General features: G+C 38.8%; 1 protein-coding gene across 1 annotated transcript; it reads right to left on the reverse strand.

Moving 5' to 3' along the window:
- Positions 1-19,781: 19,781 nt before the first annotated feature.
- LOC137708193 (trimethyltridecatetraene synthase-like) lies at positions 19,782-22,063 on the reverse strand. Its single transcript, XM_068447212.1, has 2 exons — positions 21,109-22,063; positions 19,782-20,776 (listed from the first exon to the last, which is right to left on the reverse strand). Exons 1-2 carry the CDS (start codon positions 22,009-22,011, stop codon positions 20,147-20,149), a joined length of 1,533 nt encoding a protein of 510 aa, XP_068303313.1. The 5' UTR covers positions 22,012-22,063; the 3' UTR covers positions 19,782-20,146.
- Between the last annotated feature and the right edge of the window lie 502 nt (positions 22,064-22,565).

Raw genomic sequence — 22,565 nt, forward strand, 5'->3', positions numbered from 1 at the left:
TTACGTCTTGCAGCCGGACGGTACCTCCGTTTAAGCTTGACTAGGTTCCACGGCATGGAGGGGTACCTCTTCCACGACATGCTCCTCAAACATCTCGTAATAGGGCTTCAATCGATGCCCATTCACTTTGAATTCTTGCTGCGTCCTTGAACTTTTGATTTGCACTGCACCATGAGGGAAAACATTAGTAACAACAAACGGGCCAATCCATTTAGAACGCAACTTACCAGGAAACAAACGTAGGCGAGAGTTGAAAAGTAACACTTTCTGCCCAACTGTGAAGGTCTTGGTTCGAATCATTTTATCATGGAATGCTTTGGTCTTGGCTTTGTACATCCGGGCATTCTCATAGGCTTCATTCCGAATCTCCTCAAGTTCATTCAATTGGAGCTTCCTATGAACTCCCGCTGCATCTATGTCCATGTTGAAAATCTTCACGGCCCAATGTGCCTTGTGCTCTAACTCTACGGGCAAATGACATGGCTTACCATAGACGAGCCGAAAAGGTGACATCCCAATGGGTGTTTTGTATGCCGTACGATATGCCCACAGTGCATCATCTAAACGTAAGCTCCAATCCCTCCTTGTTGGTCCAACGGTCTTCTCCAAAATTTGTTTGATTTCTCGGTTAGACACCTCGGCTTGGCCATTTGTTTGAGGATGGTAAGGTGTGGAGACCTTATGGTTGACATGGTACTTTCTTAGCAACGCCTCAATGGTCCGATTGCAAAAGTGAGACCCTCCATCACTTATGATTACTCTCGGCATTCCAAACCTAGCAAAAATGTTAGTTTTCACGAAATCTGCAACCACCTTAGAATCGTTAGTACGGGTGGCTTTTGCTTCCACCCATTTAGAAACATAATCAACGGCAAGCAAGATATAAGTGAAACCATAAGATGGAGGGAAAGGGCCCATGAAATCAATGCCCCAAACATCAAAAATTTCAACATTAAAGACAGGGGTTTGCGGCATTTGGTCCTTGGTACCTATGTTACCCATTCGTTGGCAACGATCACAAGACATACAAAAGGTTCTAGCATCCCTAAATATAGTCGGCCAATAAAAACCACACTCTAAAACCTTGAGGGCAGTGCGTTGTGTGCCAAAATGACCACCACATGCATATGTGTGACAAAAGCTTAGAATTGAGTGAAATTCAGAATCATGCACACATCTACGTATAATTTGATCTGAGCAATACTTCCACAAATAAGGGTCATCCCAAACATAGAAACGTGCATCATTTTTAAGCTTATCACGTTGGTGCTTGTTTAGTTCATTTGGAATTTGTTTAGCCACCAAGTAATTCACTAAATCTGCATACCATGGTTCACTTACCTCAATGGAAAGTAGCTGCTCATCGGGAAAAGTTTCAGGGATAGGTACGGCATGTTCATGCTCCTCGTGGATCATTCGGCTTAAATGGTCAGCCACTACATTCTCGCTTCCTTTCTTATCCCGGATTTCAATATCAAATTCTTGAAGAAGAAGAATCCAACGGATAAGCCTCGGCTTTGCTTCCTTTTTCGTGAGCAAGTACCTCAAAGCTGCATGATCAGAATAAACGATTACTTTAGTACCAATTAAATATGAACGGAATTTATCTAAAGCAAAAACCACAGCTAGAAGTTCTTTTTCCGTCGTGGAGTAGTTCAATTGGGCATCATTGAGAGTCCGAGAGGCATAGTATATGACATGCGGCCGCTTGTCTCTTCTTTGTCCTAGAACAGCTCCTAATGCATAGTCGGATGCATCGCACATGAGCTCGAACGGAAGGCTCCAATCTGGAGGTACAATAATGGGGGCCGAGACTAGCTTCTCCTTGAGTTGGTTAAATGCCGAATTACACTCTTCATCAAACTTGAATGGCACATCTTTTTGAAGCAATCGGCAAAGAGGGTTGGACATCTTGGAGAAGTCCTTGATAAAACGCCTATAGAACCCTGCATGGCCAAGAAACGAACGTACCTCTCTAACCGAAGTAGGAGAGGGTAAGTGACGTACAAGGTTTATTTTCGATTTATCTACTGCAATTCCTTTTTCTGAAACAATATGTCCTAAAACTATACCTTGTTTCACCATAAAGTGACATTTCTCCCAATTCAAGACAAGGTTAGTTTCAACACATCGTTTCAAAATTAAGGTCAGATTATCCAAGCAATTATCAAATGAACTCCCAAATACACTGAAATCATCCATGAAAACCTCAATGATCTTTTCAACAAAATCGGAAAATATACTTACCATACACCTTTGGAAAGTGGCTGGTGCGTTGCATAAGCCAAATGGCATGCGACGATAGGCAAATGTTCCAAAGGGACATGTGAATGTGGTCTTCTCTTGATCATCCGGGGCTATCACAATTTGGTTATATCCAGAGTATCCATCAAGAAAACAGTAAAAAGCATGACCGGCTAACCTTTCGAGCATCTGGTCGATGAATGGCAAAGGAAAGTGATCTTTCCTAGTCATGGCATTTAGCTTCCGGTAATCGATACATACTCGCCATCCAGTCTGAATGCGTGTAGGCACGAGCTCATTCTCATCATTCTTGATAACAGTTACTCCGGACTTCTTGGGAACGACTTGAACTGGAGAGACCCAACGGCTATCGGAGATAGGGTAGATCACTCCGCAATCCAAAAGCTTGATTATTTCCTTCTTCACCACTTCCATCATTGGAGGGTTGAGACGGCGTTGAGCCTCTCGAGTTGGTTTAGCCCCCTCCTCAAGAAGTATACGGTGCATGCATGTGGTAGGGCTTATTCCTTTAATGTCGGCCAAAGTCCACCCTATGGCCATTTTGTGCTCTCGCAGCACCCTCACAAGCTTCTCCTCCTCCATTGCTGTGAGACTTGATGAAATGATGACGGGCAATGTTTCGCCTTCTCCCAAAAACACATACTTCAAATGGTCCGGCAACGGCTTAAGTTCAAGCGATGGTGCCTGAACAACAGAAGGTAGCATCTTAGTGGAAACTGAATTTGAAAGTGAGAGTGGAACCTTACCATATTGTTGTGGCAATGACTCAAGGGCTGCCACAACCTCAATTATTTCTTCACTAGAACCCATTGCAAAGAATTCCTCCTCCTTGCCGTGGCCTTGCATTGGCCCAAATCCTTCATTTTTGCGCTCTATGGCCTTAGTGATGGTTGTTTCCAGGGCGTCCTCGTTCAATTCTTCAAGGTATACCTGCGCCAAAGAATCGATAACATCAATGGAAAAACAAGAATGGTCATCAACGGGATATCTCATAGTTTCAGAAATATTAAAATCAATCACTTCCCCATCGAATTCCATTGTCAAGGTGCCTTTGTATACATCAATCTTCGTTCGGGCCGTCTTCATGAATGGCCTACCAAGGAGAATCGGCAAAGATGTAGAATGGGTTGAATCCTCCATGTCTAGGACGTAGAAATCAGCCGGAAAAATTAAATGGTTCACCTGCACAAGCACATCCTCCAAAACTCCTTTTGGATACGCGTTAGAACGATCAGCCAATTGTATAATTACACCATCTTGTTTTAATTCACCCAAATTCATAGATGCATAAATAGAATAAGGCATGACATTTATGGATGCACCTAAATCAAGCATGGCATGTTCAAAACGATTATGTCCAATTACACAAGGAATCGTGAAACTACCGGGGTCTTTGCACTTGGTAGGCAGTTTACGTTGCAAAACAGCGGACACATTCTCGCTTACCTTCACTACCTCTTTGTTTGCCCTTCTTCTCTTTGTATTGCATAGGTCCTTGAGGAATTTAGCATACTTTGGAACCTGTTTGATTGCATCGAGAAGCGGTATGTTCACTTGCACCTTCCGGAACGTTTCAAGAATGTCCTTCTCGCTTTCTTCCTTTTTTTCTTGCATGAACCTGCGAGGAAAAGGTACATTGGGCAGATTAGGACGTGAAGTACATGAATTTGAACTTAAATTACCTGATTTGGCCTAGTTAGGGTGATCTGCCTCAGGTTGTGTCGTCTCTTCATCTACTTTCTGGGCAGATTTGGGATTGTTTGGCTCGGTCCCAACTTCTTTTCCACCCCTTAGGGTGATGGCCTTGGCGGATTCGAATCCTCCCTTTGGATTGACTGTGGTTGAGCTAGGAAGCTTTCCTTGCTCTCTAATCTGTCCAAGGAACTCAGAAATCTGCCCTATTTGTTTCTTCATATCCATCATCTCCTTCTCGTTATTTTCTATTCGGTTGTTTTGATTTTGCAAACCCTGCGAAATAGAGGTTAGTAATTGCATAGCTTGATTACTTTCCAAAGACGTACCTGAATGAGATGATGCCGAAGGTTGTTGGGATTGTTGGGGTGCATACGGCTTGGAATAAAAACCAGGGGGGTTTGGCCTAAATCCTCCTTGTTGGGCAGCTTGTTGTGGCTCCCTCCATTTGAAGTTTGGATGGTCCCTCCATCCGGCATTGTAAGTGTTCGAGTATGGGTTGTTTTGATTTTGTCCTTGGAAACCAATTGCATTGGCAGATTCCCACCCACCATTCTCGATTAGTTGAGGGCACTTGTCGGATGGATGCCCTTGAATTGAGCACACGCCACAAACTTGGTGTTCTTGTGCTTTTGGACCAATCACAACCTGAGAAACAAGAGAAGTAAGATTAGCAAGTTGTGATTGAATTTCAGAAATAGCACTCACCTCATTTACACTTTGTTGCCGTGGGGCTTCCCTTTGGCCCACTCCTTCATATTGTTGAGCGTTGAGCGCTCGGTTGGCTATGAGAATCTTGGCATCCCTTGGTGTTTTGTCCACCAATGCTCCTCCCGCTGACGCATCAACCATTTGACGTTCGATAGGAAGGAGGCCCTCATAGAAATATTGAAGGAGAAGTTCCTCCTTCATTTGATGTTGAGGACATGAAGCTACAAGGCCCTTGAAGCGCTCATAATAAGACGGGAATGTCTCACCATGATTCTGTTGAATACCACTAATTTTCTTCCGTAGGAGAATCACTCTCGAAGTAGGGAAGAATTTCTCCAAGAAAGCACGCTTCATACTCTCCCACGAAGTCACAGTTCCCGGGGCTAGTTCGTAGAGCCAATCTTTGGCCTTGTCCATAAGTGAAAATGGAAAGGCCTTCATCTTCAATATACTCCCATCCACATTGACGGGGGTCATGCTCGAACAAACCACCTCGAACTCCTTCAAGTGTTTGTTGGGGTCTTCCATAGACAAGCCATGGAACTTCGGAATATGGTGTAACAAACTGGATTTGAGTTCAAATTCCTCAGTCTTCCCCTCTGCAGCCGTGGGGTATTGGATACAAAGAGGCAATGCATTATCCAAACCTGAGGCCGAAAGCTCCTTGATGGTTCTATTATCTGCTGCCATGGCTTGTTCTTCTTCAAAAATCTGATCCGTGGGCTTTTCTTCTACACCTACTTCGTCTTCTTCAAGCCCAGGTTGTGGTGGAGGTTGTGGTGGCTCTTGTTGACTCCTCGTTCTCCTCAAAGTGCGTTCAAAATCACCGTCAAAGTCGGAGATGTTCTCTATAATAGGCCGAGAGCTACGAGTCATACACAGTACCTAAAAAAACAAGGAAACAAACAAACTAAGAATTTGAAATAAGAATGCACGAAAAACAAAATATAAAAATAAAGACAAAGGATTAGCAAAGTTGCTAATCCCCGGCAACGGCGCCAAAATTTGGTGCGAGATTTACTTGACACTCAAATTAAACCCTCGTTTGACAATTGTAGTAGAATGGATAAGTGAGGGATCGTTCTAGACCGGGGATTAGGAGGGCTTGCTAAAACCTTCTAAATTGACTTAAAAACATAAAAACTAAATTAAAATACTCTTAACAAGACTACTATGACTCAGAATGGCTTTGAAAAACTCAAATTGTCTAAAACAATCAAATTGACTCAAATAGAAGCTAGAACTTGATTTAGACGAATTTGCAAATGTTTATGACTCCAAAAGCTTAAAGTTACAAAAATAAAACAAATACGAATGATTAAAACTTAACAAAATAGAGGGGGGGAATTGTGTTTGGACGATATTAAATTAAAAAGACATAATATAATTAAAGGCAAAATGTAAATATGAATGTGATGAAAATATGGATGATGGAATAGCCAAGGGGTTCTTCTCCACACATGTTACACTTGCAAACAAAATTGATTCTCAGTTGGTCTTTCGATAAGTTGTGAAACTCAATGCTCCAAGTTAATTAGATCCGCTTAGATTAACTTTCAGATTTCCCTAAATTCGTTGGATTGAATGGAATACGCATTACAACCAAATTATTCTTAATCAAAGTCCCTAACTATGGAATACGCATGATAGAGACATTTAACCAAGATCATTAAGTTCAACGGAAATCATAAACATCGACGAGGCATTCGTTACTATGGAATACGCATGAAACTTATGCCAAGAATTCGTTTAACGAGATTGTTTATAAGCAACCTCTACTACTTGTGAATATAAGTTCATAACGATTAGGTGAAATTCACTTATATTCTAGCGTCATATTTATGCATGAAAATTAAGCTTGCAATCTCAATGAACATACATAAATAAGTTATCAATCAAACAGTTAAACGAATTGAATCCACAACTTATGAAATTCCAACCAAACGTAATCAATTCAAAATGCAAATATAAACATAGTTTCGAATCACCCCCTAGCTAAAGGGGGGTTTAGTTCCTCATAACTTTGAAATCAAAGAAACACCTAAACATTCCAACAACTCAAACGTGAATTGTATGAACGTTTAGGCACTCTTCTCTTCCCTTCTCATACGTACAAAACAAAGAGAATTAAATTTAAACTTTGAAATCAAAGAAACACCTAAACATTCCAACAACTCAAACTTGAATTGTATGAACGTTTAAGCACTCTTTTCTTCCTCGTTGTTGTAGCACAAGGTCTAAGGTGAGCTTAAGGGCTTTAGGTGTATGTGGAATGGAGTAGGGAGTGGTTGGAGATGGAAGAATGAAGAGAAAATATGCAGAAAATGAAATAGGACTCACGGCAATGGAATGGTATTTGTGTTGTGTGAAGTGTTGTGAATGGAAATATGAGATATGAATTGAATGAATGAATGCAAGGGTATTTATAGGAGTAGTGGAGGGAACATATGGTTGTTTGTTTAAGATGCAAGTGGCTAATTAATGATGGAAAAGTATGTGATTTAAAGGATGCAAAGTGAATGAATCATGAATCATTGTGGATGAAAGGTGGAAGTGCATGTGTTGATGACTAGGTTAGTGGGTGGAAATCTGAAAATGGCATATAGGAATGGGAGCTCACGGTTTGAATGTGTAAAGTGTGTGTGAATGCATGTGAAGATGCAATAAATAATGCATGTAGGGTTAGGAAATAATGAAGAAATGCATGTGAGATGTTTGGAAAGGAAATGGGAACCCACGGCAATGAAGTTGTTTTGTGTTGTGAATTATGATGAATGCATGTGAGTTAAAGAGGGAGAATGTGGTGAAATGATGAAGTAGGAAGGTGGAAATGCATGTGAGATGTTTGGAAAGGAATAAAGAATGAATGGTGGAAATGTGAGTGAATGATGTGCATGTGTGAGAATGCATGTGGAATTAAGAGGAGTATGGAAGTGAAATAAATGAATGATATGTTAAGTGATAAGTGAATGATATGTGGTGAGTGATAAGTGAATGGTTTGATAAGTGATAAATGAATTTGTTTAAAGGGCTAGGGTTTAAGTACATAGAATGAGCCTAAAATAGGTTGGTTTGTATGGCATAATGTGTTTGATTGGGCTAGAGCCATTGTTTTGTGTCTTCAAGTGCATACAAGGCCTTCAAATTCGTCCATCCTCTTGGCTCCATGGATAAGCTATCCAATCCATGCCCAAAAATGCTCCAAATGGCCTCAAAATGCACTTTCTTGCTCCCTAGGCCCTTAGAACCTGAAAACACACAAAAGAAGCATAAAGGACTAAAATAACGAGAGAAACATAACGTAAATTCACGAGAACAAGCCATTTAAGTCGCATGAATATGCTCCTATCAAGAATGTGGTGAATTGCGTTGCGCTAACCCATCCAATTCATTAACTTAAGGAGAACTTGACGGTTAATTTAAGCGGACCTAATTAACCCGGGGCGTTGAGTTTCATAATTTATCGAAAGACCAACTGAGAATCAATCTTGTATGCAAGTGTAACATGTATGGAGATGAACCCCTTAGCTAGCATTCATCCATAAATTTCATATTTACATTCTGTCTAGTTTATTAACTTGTTTCGTTATTTCAATTTTTGTAAAAACCTCAATCCCCCTTTTGCTTTAATGTTCATTTTAGTTAGAATTCAATTTAGTTTGTGTTTTTAAAGCATTTTGAGTTTTTGGTTTGTCTTAGTGTTTTAAACTTTAATTTTGCATTCTTTGAGTCTAGTTTAGTGTTTTAAACTTTATTTTACGTTTTTGAGTCAGTTTCCAAGAGATTTGCAAGCCCTCCTAATCCCCGGTCTAGAACGATCCCTCACTTATCCATTCTACTACAATTGTCAAACGAGGGTTTAATTTGAGTGTCAAGTAAATCACGCATCAAATTTTGGCGCCGTTGCCGGGGATTAGAAAATTTGCTAATCCCTTGGATTGTTTGTTTCTGTATTGTCTTTTAGATTTAGTTTTTTTTTTTATTTGTGTTTTGTTTGTTAAGAACAAGATGGCACTTGATAATGCTTCTCTTTTGTCACAACTCATGGAAAGGTCCCAAATGCAAAGAGTTGATATATTTAATCTTCAATCAAGGAATAACGTGTTTTCCAATACTTACAATTCGGATTGGAGTGATCATTCAAACTCTATGTGGTGGGAACCTCAAAATGCTCAACAAGGAGGATATTGGCAGCCACCACAACCTCATATTCAATATGCCCAACCAAATTTAAGTTCGTCAATAAATTATAACCAAAAGCTTGATGAATTAATTTGTTTGGTGCAGGGCTTACAAAATCAAGACAATGAGGCTCAACAAGAAGGATATTGGCAGCCGTATGAGGAGTTCTATTCAACGCCTATGCAGCCACCACAACCTGCCCAAAGTAATGTAGGTAATTCAAATGATAATGATACGATTTTTCAATTACTTACTACTCTGGAAAAGCAAATTGGGCAGATAGCGGAGTTCGAAGGACAATTTTGCGACCAAGGCGAACTCCCTAGTTCAACCATTGCAAATCAGAAGGGAGAATTTGAAACTGCCAAGGAAATCATGTTGAGAAGTGACAAGGAGGTTGGAACGGACCCTCAACCATCAAAATCAAATCACAAGGAAGAGGAATACACCCAACCCACGGAAAGGGTGGAAACACCTTTACCGGAGGCTCCTATTGCTCCTATGCCATCTAATACAGGTATGGTTGTTCCAAATTTCATTATTTTTAACCCTATTCCTTGCAGATTCATGACTTCCAAGGAAGAAGAAGGTGAAAAAGACATCTTGGAAGCCCTTCCAAAGGTGACAAGTAGGGAATGTCATGAATCCATCAAAGAGGACGTTCTTGAAACCACAAAATCCAAAGAAGTTAAATTTGATGACATTGGACAAGTAATAACCATCACTTGCAATCTGGCCAAGTCCAATATCCCTGAAACTTTCAAAGGAGTGGTATTTGTCATTGAGTTCTTGTCGGACAAAACAAGTAAGTATTTTTTTCCAAATTCCATTAGATTTTATACTAACTTGCTATTTTTTTTGAATCAGGCACCTACACTAGAATTCAAACCAATGCCGGTTCACTTCAATTATCACCTTCCATTCAAGGACCAATTCCATGCCGTTTGATTTTATTTATGTTAATAAAAAATAAAAATAAAAAAAAAAAAAAAGAAAAAGAAAAAAAGAAAGATACTAAACATGGAGAAAGGTGGAGCTTCACAAAGGTTGTTTGCGTGAAGTCCCACTACGAGGCGCAGAAGCGGGAGGCATAGAAGCGGGAGGCATCGAAGCGGAAGCCATCGGAGCGGGAGGCATCGGAGCTAGAGCATTCCAAGCCTCAATACTTGGCCAAGCGCTGGATGACCCAGGAAAAAGGTGCCTCTGGAGATAAGACGCAAGCCTTTGACGGTCACTGTGAATTCGACCCTCAGATTCTTGTAGCTCATCAAGCTTCCTCTTCATCCCCGACGAATAGTTATTTGCAAGCACATGCAAACTTCTATTCTCGTACTTAAGCTGCTGGATCTCTTGCTTAAGTCTTTCCACCTCTGCCATCAACGATTCCACCTGACGGGAGCGGGCAAGCAGGCGTAGGCCCATGTTGGACACAGAGCTCGCACACTGAACACTAAGTGCGAGGGACTCTTGAACGGCCAACTCATCGGACCGTCCTGACAGCAGCCTACTATCTTTTGGAGTGAGGAGGTTTTTAGCTACTATTGTAGCTGTTGTGGCGTCCTGCATCACAGAGTCTTCACCTGAAAGAGGACCGTTAGAAGATAAAAAAGAAGGGCGCCATACATTACCTTGACGGGGCGCAACCGGATCGCTGCTGAGACTCAAATCTAAGCTAAGGTTCGATGAGTTTGCCATTTTTTTCAAAAGTGTTCAAAGAGTAGGGGTTGATGGAGTAAATTTTCAAAGGGTCGGAGTCGATTTTCAAGAATGGGAGTTCTTCAGAGTATGTTTGTTGTGGTGATCGATAGCTCTATAAGAAGCCAAGGCGACGCGTCCACCATTTCAAAAAAGCCGGAATTTCCGGCGTAATTTAGGCGACGCGTTCTCGGCTTTTCAGAAGACGCGTTCAACTTTGTCAAAAGATTTCTGACAAAGCTGAAAACACGTGGAGGCCATCATCGCAACTACACATCTTTAGCCGACAAGCGCAAAGTTCGGCGACGCTTTCTCTGCTTTTCAGAAAACGCGTGCAGCTTTGTAAAAAGGAGCCGCATCTGCACTACCACGTGTCGTTCAGAAAGCGAAGGGGCGTCGTTCAGAAATCGAAGGGGCGCCTGCTCAGAAATCGAAGAGGCGAATTCAAAGATCGAAGAGGCGCCACTATTTCAAAAAGCCGGAATTGCGGGATCAAAACGTTTGTCGACAAGGGTAAAAAGTACCACCACTTGATATTATCTCTATATATGTCGACCTTCGTCTTTTATGGCAGGGCAAACCTGAAGAAAATGCCTAACTCTCCCTCACCTCTGAGGGCGCACTCCCAGCAAGGCCTTTCAAAATACTCAATTCTTTCTTCTTCCCCAAAGATGATACCAGATGCCTGGAGTACATATGACCCAGGAGGAAACGGCGGTTTGAAGCATGTGCTGATTCATCCACCGCTTCTTCAAAGCAAAGGTATCTCATATCATCAAGGTCAAAAGCAAAAGTATCTCATATCATGCTCTTTCCCTGTCTTTTTCTTTGTCCTTGTTCTTACTCGCATGGCAAAGTAAAAGAAGCAATCAGCCGGCACTTGGAGTCAATCTTCCGATCTGGAGCCAACTGCCTGGAATCTATTCCTGATTGCTTACCTAGCGTTGCTCTCGAGTAGTCATCTTCAACGGTTGATACACTTCCGGAGAAGGGACCACTTCTGCAAAGGGGAGCGAGTAAGGCAAGTGAAAATGATACATTAAAGCATGTGGAGACAAACATAGGCTGAGTTATCCTCCAACCCTTTTCAATACGAATTGGAAAGATTGAACAAAGAAACAGACCAAAAGGGTATGCTCAGACCTTCGGGGGAGACCAAAAGAACCATCCTGCTGCCCAGTTCAAGAAGTAGCACAAAGGAAAATCAACGATGGGCAGAAACCAGTTCAAGAGTAAGCCTGTGGAATCACAAAGATCAAAAGCCTCAATGCAATTACCAAGGAGAAGATGGAATTTACACTCTATAACCAGATTTGCGTCTCTAAACTCTTCTCTTTGTTAATTACATTCTGCCATGTTTAGTATGTTTAGTTGTTGTTTGTGTGTTTACTTATGTTTTGTGTGAATCTATGCTTAAAACATTGAGGACAATGTTTGATTTAAGTGTGGGGGGGGGGGGGGGGGGGTAACTAAGTATGTTGATGCAAATTCGTTGAATTTTATCACCCATAACTTCAAGTGTTGTTCCTTGCTGTTTTAAAAATGTTTTTAAACTGTTTTAGTGTGTTTTGACTAAAAAATTCGAAAATCCCATAAAAATTTGAAAAATTGTCTTGAAAAACCCAAAAAGAGTTGTTTTAAAGTTGTTTTTGTGTGTTTGTGTCGTAGGTCACCTTCCAACACAATGATAAGGATTTGGTTTGTAATTGCATAACTGTTAAAAAGAGTTATAAACATGGAGAAAAGTTTGATTTACTCTTGGTATATGCTTAGTTATGGTTATAATGTATGACTTCACATGCAATCATAAAAGAAAAATTGGTTTTTGTAACATGCTTGAAGGAAGGAACTCGTACAAACGCTACAACCTTGTGAGACTCGAGCTATTACCTTCTTTGGAGAGTTATAATCTGTGATTCTGTGTTTTCTAAAGTTGTTGCATGATCTCATTATTCCTTGCTTGGCTGCTACTTAGAATGCAATTGTATCATGATAGAACTAAATGCTAGAACTTATATCCGTTTCATTCAAAGCATGACATTGAATTGCATAACATATATCAAGATGAAGTTGTGTAGTTGCCACCATAGCCAAATAGTCTTACTTCTCATATTTCGTATATGTTGTAAGTTTTACCCCCGTTGAGCCTTGTTTAGCCTTTATTCTTTGTTTACCCACATTATCCTCACCTAGCCTAGTGTAGGACAGTCCACACCCTTGTTCTTAATTGATAGTGAGCATGACTAAAATGAATTCCTTTTGAGTACATTATGCAAGAAAATGAGTGTGGGGGAGTAAAAGTTTGTTCTTACGTTTATATGTATGTTTTGAGATTCAAAAGAAAAAGAAGAAGAAGAAAAAAAAAAAAAAAAAAAAAAAAAAAAAAAAAAAAAGAGTGAAAATAAGTAAGAATGAACTCACGAGCGTTGATGGTTGAAGAAAGGGTCCAAAAAAGTTGAATTTGGCCCTAAGTTTTGTGTGACTTTCCCTTGGGTGTTCAAAGTTGACTTCTGCGTTCTTAAGGGAATTCTAAGTGCCTAAATCAATACTTTGCTCACTATTGCTTTAAGAATGTTTGTTTATCCTTCACCTTTCATTGTTAGCCAACACCTTTAGCCCCGTTACACCCCTTTGACTTCTATCTTGATCGTTATGTGTTCAATAATGTGGAGTTTGAAATTGATATGAGCTTATGGAATCACTGGTTCTCATTCTAAGTAGTAGCATTCCATTCATGAGATCATATTCATGTCATTATCGTAAATCCAGAAAATGCTTTCCTTGTTATAACATATGTGAGTGTTCGTCTACATGTTTACATCAATCTTCTCACATATAACTAGTGTAGGGTGTGTAGTCAGAAAATCTGTGTGAAAAACGAGTGCATATCTTGTAAGGATTTGAGCAATTTCTCTAAAGGCATGTTACTGCATTCGAAATGTGTTTTAAATGTTTAATTGTGAACTAGTATGTGGTGACTATGATTAAGAATGTACTTAAGTGTAATGATGGCTAAAATCTGTGTGAATAATGATTTTTAACTTGTCATGTGTTTTGGAAATCCCTGAGACGTTTGTTGGAAAGTTTAGGTTGTGTTTTACTTGTTCGTTTTGTTTTGTTTCTAGTTTCTTTTGTTTTGTTTTGCTCGAGGACTAGCAAAAGATAAGTGTGGGGGTATTTGATAGGAGCATATTCATGCGACTTAAATGGCTTGTTCTCGTGCATTTACGTTATGTTTCTTTAGTTATTTTAGTACTTTAAGCTATTTTCGTGTGTTTGTAGGCCAAAAGGGCTAAAGGAGCAAAAAGATGCATTTTGGAGACGTTTGGAGCACTTTTGGGCTAAGGATGGATAGCTTATGCTTGGAGCCAAAGTGTTGGACGAAATTAAAAACCTAATTGAAGACCAAAGTGTTGGAACCTTGTTCCTTTTAGTTTTAGGATATTTAAACCTTTCCTATATCCTTAGTCGTGCATAACATTCCAACATTCCACTCCTTCATTCACCACTTATCATATCATACACTTATCTTATCATCACCACATATCATATATTTATTACTTATCATATCATTCATTCATCTACATATCAATAACCACTTATCTTATCACTCAACATATCATACACTTATCACTTATCACTTCCATTCACTTATCACTTATCACTTCCATTCACTTATCACTCACCACATATCATTCATTTATCACCACATATCATTCATTTATCACCACATATCATTCATTTATCACTTAACATATCATACACTTATCATAATCATTCACTTATCACTTATCATAATCATTCACTTATTCTTTCATCATTCAACCACCAATTCAACACATGCATTTCAAACCTTTCAACACCCTTTAATCATCTCCCTTTAAGTTATGATTTTATTTCCTAACCCTACATGCATTATTTATTAGCATCTTCACATGCATTCACACACACTTCACACAAACAAACAACTCAAAACCGTGAGCTCCCATTCCCTTATGCCATTTTCAGATTTCCACCCACTAACCTAGTTATCAACACATGCATTCCCTTCACATTCACCCACATGCACTCCCACTCTTTAATCATATGCACTCCCATCATAATTCCACCACCAATTCAGCCACAAAACATTATCATTGCACCACATTCAACCACTCCACATCCCTCACCAAGAAATCATTCAACACACATGCATCCTGAAATTCTTTGCCATGCAATCACATGCATTTCCCTTGACATTTTCAGCCATCACACTTCATCATTACACCACCATTCACTCTTTAACCCACACACACTTCACACAAACAACATTCACATGCATTCACATGCATTTCCAACACAAAACACACTCAAAACCGTGGCCACCTTTGCATTTCAGGATTCCCATTTGCATTTTCAGATTTCCAGCTTTCCCTTTTATTTTCCAGCTTTCATTCTTCATCATTGCAGCCATTCCACATGCAATTCTCCATCATTCCTCCACACAAACACCTTAAACAAATAGCCATATACATCTCCACTCCTCCTATAAATACCCTTGCATTCCCATCATTCAAAACATCTCATTCACAACACAACACCCCTCAAACACTTCCATTCTTTCTTTGCCGTGAGTCCCCTTAGAATCCAAAACCATCTTTCCATTTCCACCACTTCCCAACCCTCCAAACCACTCCTCTACCATTTCCATAATCCCCCAAACCTCACCTTAGACCTTGTGCTACAACAACGAGGAAGATAAGAGGGCCTAAACGTTCATACAATTCAAGTTTGAGTTGTTGGAATGTTTAGGTGTTTCTTTGATTTCAAAGTTTAAATTCAATTCTCTTTGTTTTGTACGTATGAGGAATGGAAGAGAAGAGTGCCTAAACGTTCATACAATTCAAGTTTGAGTTGTTGGAATGTTTAGGTGTTTCTTTAATTTCAAAGTTATGAGGAAATAAACCCCCCCCCTTTAGCTAGGGGGTGATTCGAAATAAATGTTTATACTTGCATTTTGATTTGATTACCTTTCGTTGGAATTTCATAAGTTTTGAATTCAATTTGTTTAACCGTTTGATTGATAACTTATTTATGAATGTTTATTAAGAATGCGCGCTTAATTTTCATGCATAAATATGACGCTAGAATATAAGTGAATTTCACCTAATCGTTATGAACTTATATTCACAAGTAGTAGAGGTTGCTTATAAACAATCGCGTTAAACGAATTCTTGGCATAAGTTTCATGCGTATTCCATAGTAACGAATGCCTCGTCAACACTTATAGTTTTCATAATGCTTAATGATCTTTGATTGTATCTTTATTGTGCTTTTCACGTAAAGGACTTTTGGAGAATGTGGTGAATTGCGTTGCGCTAACCCATCCAATTCATTAACTTAAGGAGAACTTGACGGTTAATTTAAGCGGACCTAATTAACCCGGGGCGTTGAGTTTCATAATTTATCGAAAGACCAACTGAGAATCAATCTTGTATGCAAGTGTAACATGTATGGAGATGAACCCCTTAGCTAGCATTCATCCATAAATTTCATATTTACATTCTGTCTAGTTTATTAACTTGTTTCGTTATTTCAATTTTCGTAAAAACCTCAATCCCCCTTTTGCTTTAATGTTCATTTTAGTTAGAATTCAATTTAGTTTGTGTTTTTAAAGCATTTTGAGTTTTTGGTTTGTCTTAGTGTTTTAAACTTTAATTTTGCATTCTTTGAGTCTAGTTTAGTGTTTTAAACTTTATTTTACGTTTTTGAGTCAGTTTCCAAGAGATTTGCAAGCCCTCCTAATCCCCGGTCTAGAACGATCCCTCACTTATCCATTCTACTACAATTGTCAAACGAGGGTTTAATTTGAGTGTCAAGTAAATCACGCATCAGCCATCCAACCATTTGTCAAACCAAAAGAAAATTGATCTCCCATCACTAATAATCCAACGATTATTGTTATTTAGAATCGGCAAATCACGCTTCAAACCATGCCACACAGAATATGTAAATAGATATCTTGCATTTTGCAAGGTGCAAGAGGAAAACGTAGGCGAGCAAAAGAACCCCACAAAGAAGAGGATTGTAAAGCATCCCAGCCAAAACTAAGCAAAGCTGTCAAGTTCTAAACAGCCAAATCTCGAAGACCAAGCCCCCCTTCAAGCTTAGGTCCACACACTATACTCCAATCAATAGTTACTAACTTTTGCGTTGCCAAGCCCAAGCAGAAAGATACTTTAAAACGCAAGTTAGCCATTGATAAACTACTGTTGAATGTTTTCAAATCTAGCCGTTAAATTTGAAGTATAAACTTTAAAACCAATAAATTATTAAGGGCCTATGTTTAGCCCATTCGGTTAGAGATGGTAAATGAGTATGGCTTGATTGTTTATTGGTTAAAGTTTATACTTCAAATTTTGCCGTGCACAAGCAGATAATTTATTAGTTTTAAAGTTTATACTTCAAATTTATTGGTTAATTTAATTAAATTATCGTTGAATGTGTTCAAATATACCCGCTAAATTTGAATAAATTATTGTAATTGAAGAGTTGAATGCCAAAAAATGCTAAGAGGGGCTCATTTGACCATATAGTGGCTTGATAGGCTCCATAGAATTATAGTCGAGCTATCTGTTGGAGATTGGGCAAAACAGACAATTTTTTACCTTTTGGACCTTTAGGCCATCTCCAACCGTAGAAGCTATGTTTAGCCCCCGTCCAGATTATAGCCTGCAAGAAATTTTTTTTAATGAACAGTGCCAAGCCATATCTATATACAATCTCCAACCGAAGGACGGTATTTTTTAGCCCTCTCAGCAATTTATTATTTTAAGTTTGTTTTTTAATTTTTTTCGGATTAATTGAATTAAAATACTATATTAAAATAAAGTTTCTAGGCATATTTTGAGGATCATTTGTCGCTAAATGTTGTTTCAAGTTTCATGTTATTAAATATTTTTATTTTTACTTGCATGTTAACAACTTAGACATTAAAATGAGGTAAAATGATGTGAGAAATGATGTAGAAATGACTTTGGTATTTGTAGGAAAAAATTAGAATTTTTAAAAATTTCGTCTTTAGAAAAAAAAAATTTACTAAAATGATCCATCAAAACTGCTGTTGAGTCGATCAAAATCAAATATTGACGATATAACAGTCAGATATCTCCTGTAAATTAATCAATTGAATTTTCGTCTCAACAACATAGCTGGGCCCAACTTTCAGGGTTGGCTGGCTATGTTTGCCTAGCCCTGTGGCCATTTGGCTATATTTTTGCCCCAGCCCTCCATTGCAGATAGATTTTATGTCAAAACGGACTATATTTTGACCTATAACCCTTTGACAGTCTTGGTTGGAAATGGCCTCAGCATTAGTATCAATGCTTGGTGACTGCCAAATTATGGCAAACATTGTGCTATCCAATTCAACTATTTAAAATAGTGGATCGTTGACATTGGATCTACGGTATGTTTGTTAATCATCGGTTGTAATTTAAAATAATATCTTCCATCAATTATTAGTTTTTTTTTTTTGTTTTGGACTCTTCTGACCAGATAAGATAAACAAACACACCAAAAAAAAAAAAAATTAAAAAAAAAAAAAAAAAATAGTTGTGAAGAAAGTTACATTCGGCAGAGCTGCAAACAATCCAATCATTTTTAAACCAAATACAAAACTTAAAAAATAAGAAAATTGAAATAGTCACGAAGAAAGTTACATTTTATCTTAAAAGTCAAATCCTCTGGGACTTTGCAGCCAAATGCAAAGTAGTACTTTTGTAGAGTAAATTGACTTCTTTGCCTCCTCTTCACTACAATTATCACCAACTCCAAAGTTTTTATTTTTATTTTTTATTTTTTAAGAACTGGAAATATTTCATAACCAGGCCGAAGCCAGGAGAACAAAGAAAGCCACTCATGAAAAATCCATGAGAGTTCATCCAAAAAAAAAAATACACAAATCCATGAGATATACCTATATATGTGTATGTATAATAATAATAACGATAGGTCCCAAATATCTGGGACCGAAATTTAAAGCAAGTGCAAGGGAAATTTACTAAAATGATCCATCAAAACTGCTGTTGAGCCAATCAAAATCAAATATTGACGATATAACAGTCAGATATCTTCTGTAAATTAATCAATTGAATTTTGAAAAATAAATATTTTGGCCAATTTCTGAAAGTATAAAGGGTTTAAAATCTACTTCAAGTTTTGAACTTTACAACCTAAATCCGCTAACTGGAAAGTGGAATGAGTCGGAGCCTAGGGATAAAAAAAAATATGAGTCTTTAATTTTTGTGGAAAAAAAAATCAAAGTTGTTGGTTTGTGTGAGATGGACCAGCGAAATGAGTTAATGAGTACTGACAGGTTCAATTTGTGTGGTCCAGATTTTTTTATCCTTAGGCTCCGGACACTAAGTTCTGGAGTGGATCCAATTCCATACTTTTGGGTTTGTTTTGATCAATGTTTTTATATTTTATTTGTGGAGTTCTAGTTGTTTTAGTTTTGGAGTTACTTTTTCTTTTGTTTGGGAAAACTATAATAATTTGGAGTTACTTTCATTCTCATTGTGGTATGTTTTGATAGAACGACCTTCAAATTTCGCACAGAACTCTTAAAATTCAATTATTTTGTGTTTATTTTGGTTGTTTAGTTTTAGACCATATAATAGTTGGTTTTATGAAATCAATTGAAGTCTAGCAAAAAGAATTTATTTATGACATCTATTAATTGTAATGTTTTTAGTATGTTCATGTGAAACTATGTAATGTAAAAACCTCAATTTAAGTTTTTGGACTCAAGAATCTCAGTCTCAACCATGCTACTTGTGGTTTAATTTGAGAAATTTTCTAATATGCTCCATTATATCCTCTGCATACACCGAGATTTATAGAGTTTAAATTTTAATCATTGAATGTTTAATAAAAAAAATCTAACGATAAAAATCTCTATATACAAAAGGGAAATATTAGAATTTTTGCCATTTTGACCTTTTCTATCTCAATCACGACATTTTAAAGGGCCTATCAGCTTCAGTATCAACGCATGGTGAATGCCAAATAATGGCAAATATTGTGCCATCCTATTCAACTATTTATATTAGTGGATCGTTGATATCTGATCTACAGTATGTTAGTCATCAGTTGTAATTTCAAATAATATCTTCCATCAATTATTAATTTTTTTTTTTTGGACTTTTCTGACCAGATAAGATAAAATCAAATCAAATCAAATATACGTCTAGAAATAGTTTAGAATTTTTTGTTAAATAAAAATTATGAAATCCGATAACAGGATCACGTGTCTGTGTAGATCTTAAACACAAATCCCTTGCTTTAAAATTCAACACTACTCCCATGTAATGACCCAACCTTTCTCACATCATCCAATGAGCCATCACCAACGGGTGCCACACAAAGACCCCCTCCCCTCCTGAAGGAGAGTGAAAGCCACCCATCAACTAACTTTACTATTTCCACATATAAAAGTGAAACAAAAGAAAAAAAATGGAAATACAGGAATAGGTCTGGATTGGGATTGCACTCATAACAAACTTTCCCAAGTACTAAACATTATTGAGAGGAACTAGCTGATACAAAGAAACTCACATAATCACAGTGAGTAAACATGAGGTGGAAGACGAGGCTCACAGACTGCAACAAGGGGAGTTTTTTTCGGTGTCGAAAGCCCAAAAACCTCCTCCATGCTCAAATCCTCTTTCTTCATGTTATATGGCATTCTCCATGTAAATCCATGTAACAGATTAGCCAGACTTGACTGAATGACCTTAATGCCCAGACTGTAGCCAGGGCACATCCTCCTGCCTGACCCAAAAGGAAGCAGCTCAAAGTCCTGGCCTTTGACATCAATGTCCTTGCCTAGGAACCTCTCAGGGAAGAACTCCTCAGGGTTGTCCCACAATTCAGGGTCTCTTCCTATTGTCCACACACTCACTAGGGCTCTGGTGCCCTTGGGTATGTCATAGCCAGCTACTTGGCAGTCTTCCCTGGTTTGCCTTGGCACCAACATGGGTGCCACTGGGTGCAGCCTCATGGTTTCTTTGGCAATGGCATCAACATATGGGAGATTAACAATGTCCTTCTCCTCAACCCATCTCTCTCTTCCAATCACCCTGTCTAGCTCCTCCGCTGCCTTTTTGAATATCTCCGGCTTCCTTAGGAGCTCCGAAATTGCCCATTCCACCGTCACTGCTGAGCTCTCCGTTCCTCCGGCAATTAGGTCCTAATAGAATCCACCAACATAAAACAACTCTCATATTTTAAGTCACAAATAAGACATTAGTATTTATCTGAGTTAATTCTAGATCTTATTTAAAATTACGGTGATCTCAACCGCTCACATGCAGTCAATAACCATGGGATGCTAATGCATTGTGGTACCTAAATGCATCAACTGCTCACAGTTGTCTGATCCTAACATTACTCTTATATCCAGTGAACAAGACCTAGTATTTCACATCTCATATGTCACATATCACATCTACTAAACTTTAGGAAAATTCTCAAAGATTATAGTATATTATTCCATAAAATAAAAAACTAATCAAATCATACCTGAGTAAATGCCTTGACCCCATGCCTCTCAAGCTTAACTTCTAGGTTAGGATCATCAGCAAGCTGCAAGAGCACATCAACCATGTCTTTTGCAACAAAGTCTTTCCCACCAGCCTCCCTCTTTGTGATATGTTCATCCAACACATGCTCCAAAAACATATCCAACTTCTTGCTCAAAGTCTTCATCCTCTTTATGTACCCTTGTAAGTCCAAAAAATCAAGCCAAGGTATCGAATCGCCGATGTTCAACACCCCACTCAGCAAGAACAACTCATCCAACATCTTCTTGAACTCATCGGGGCTCACAATCGCATCTTTAGTCTCGTCAGTGTACTTCTTTCCAAGCACCATCCGGCTTATGACGTTGAGGCTCACGGTTGAGAGGTGGTCTTTGAGCAAAACGTTGGAGTTGGAGGAATCATATAATCCTTTAAGCAAGGCACTCATTTCCTCCCTCCTAATATATTCATAAGACTCTAGGCGTTTGTTGCTGAAAAGCTCCGTGATGCACATTTTACGGGCTTGCCGCCAATATGGGCCATACGGGGACCAAGTGATGTCCGAGTAGTTGTAGGTTGTGTGTTTGCCGGCTGCGAATTTAGGGCGGCCGGCAAAAGTGACGTCGTGTGTTTTCAGGAAGGCCTTGGCCATTTCTACTGAAGAACCCACGACGACAGGGTATGACCCAAACTTGAGCTGCATGATGGGGCCGTATTTTAGGGCGAGCTCGTGGACGGAACGGTGGGGAAGGTGGCTTATGAGGTTGAGGTTTCCAATGATAGGCCAGGGTTTAGGGCCGGGCGGCAGATTGAGCTTGCGGTGGCGGAGGCGGCGGGAGAGGAGGATGAGGGCTAGAGCTCCTAGCCATGCAGCTACGTATGCAACAACCCAAGTGGCTTCCATTATTTGACAAGTAGTGAAGTGGTTTGTCTGGGTGGTGAAATATTGATGTATGTTTGAGGTGGTGGGAAAGGGGATTTATAATTGGAGGAAGTCAATACACAGGTCGCCTCACTTGTCTGGTATATAATCTAACATCATTTCAATTGTCGTTTTTCATGATAACAATTTATCGTTGTCAAGTATGCACATTGGATTTCTATTAAACAGAGAAGACTCGCCGGTTTTTTTTAAAATAAAATTTATTGGAGAGAAAAAGAGAATACAAGCAGCAATGAGCTGCAACCACAAGAAAAACATATAGCAAAGCTAACAACGCTGCACCAAAGCAGCAACAATAAGCGCTAACTATTTATAGGTATATTTCATTTCTTTAAAACAGACTCATCAGCAGCGGAATGGGTGATTTTCAAAGAACTCAATCGAAGACTAATAGTGGACTTAATTAAGTTGAGAACCACCGCAGCGGTTTGACATGAGTTCTTGAATCCACGGTTATTCTGCTCCAAACATAATACACAGTAGTAGCAAGACCTAACTTCAATATTATTGATGAT

This window comes from Pyrus communis, chromosome 11 (genome assembly GCF_963583255.1).
Source record: "Pyrus communis chromosome 11, drPyrComm1.1, whole genome shotgun sequence".
Classification (NCBI taxonomy): domain Eukaryota; kingdom Viridiplantae; phylum Streptophyta; class Magnoliopsida; order Rosales; family Rosaceae; genus Pyrus; species Pyrus communis.

What these genes read in the sequence shown, in the direction of transcription:
- LOC137708193 (XM_068447212.1), bottom strand. Translation starts at nt 22,011, where the DNA reads ATGGAAGCCACTTGGGTTGTTGCATACGTAGCTGCATGGCTAGGAGCT. An exon ending in GGGTCAAGGCATTTACTCAG is followed by an intron (nt 20,777 to 21,108) that starts GTATGATTTGAT and finishes GGATTCTATTAG; the next exon opens with GACCTAATTGCCGGAGGAAC.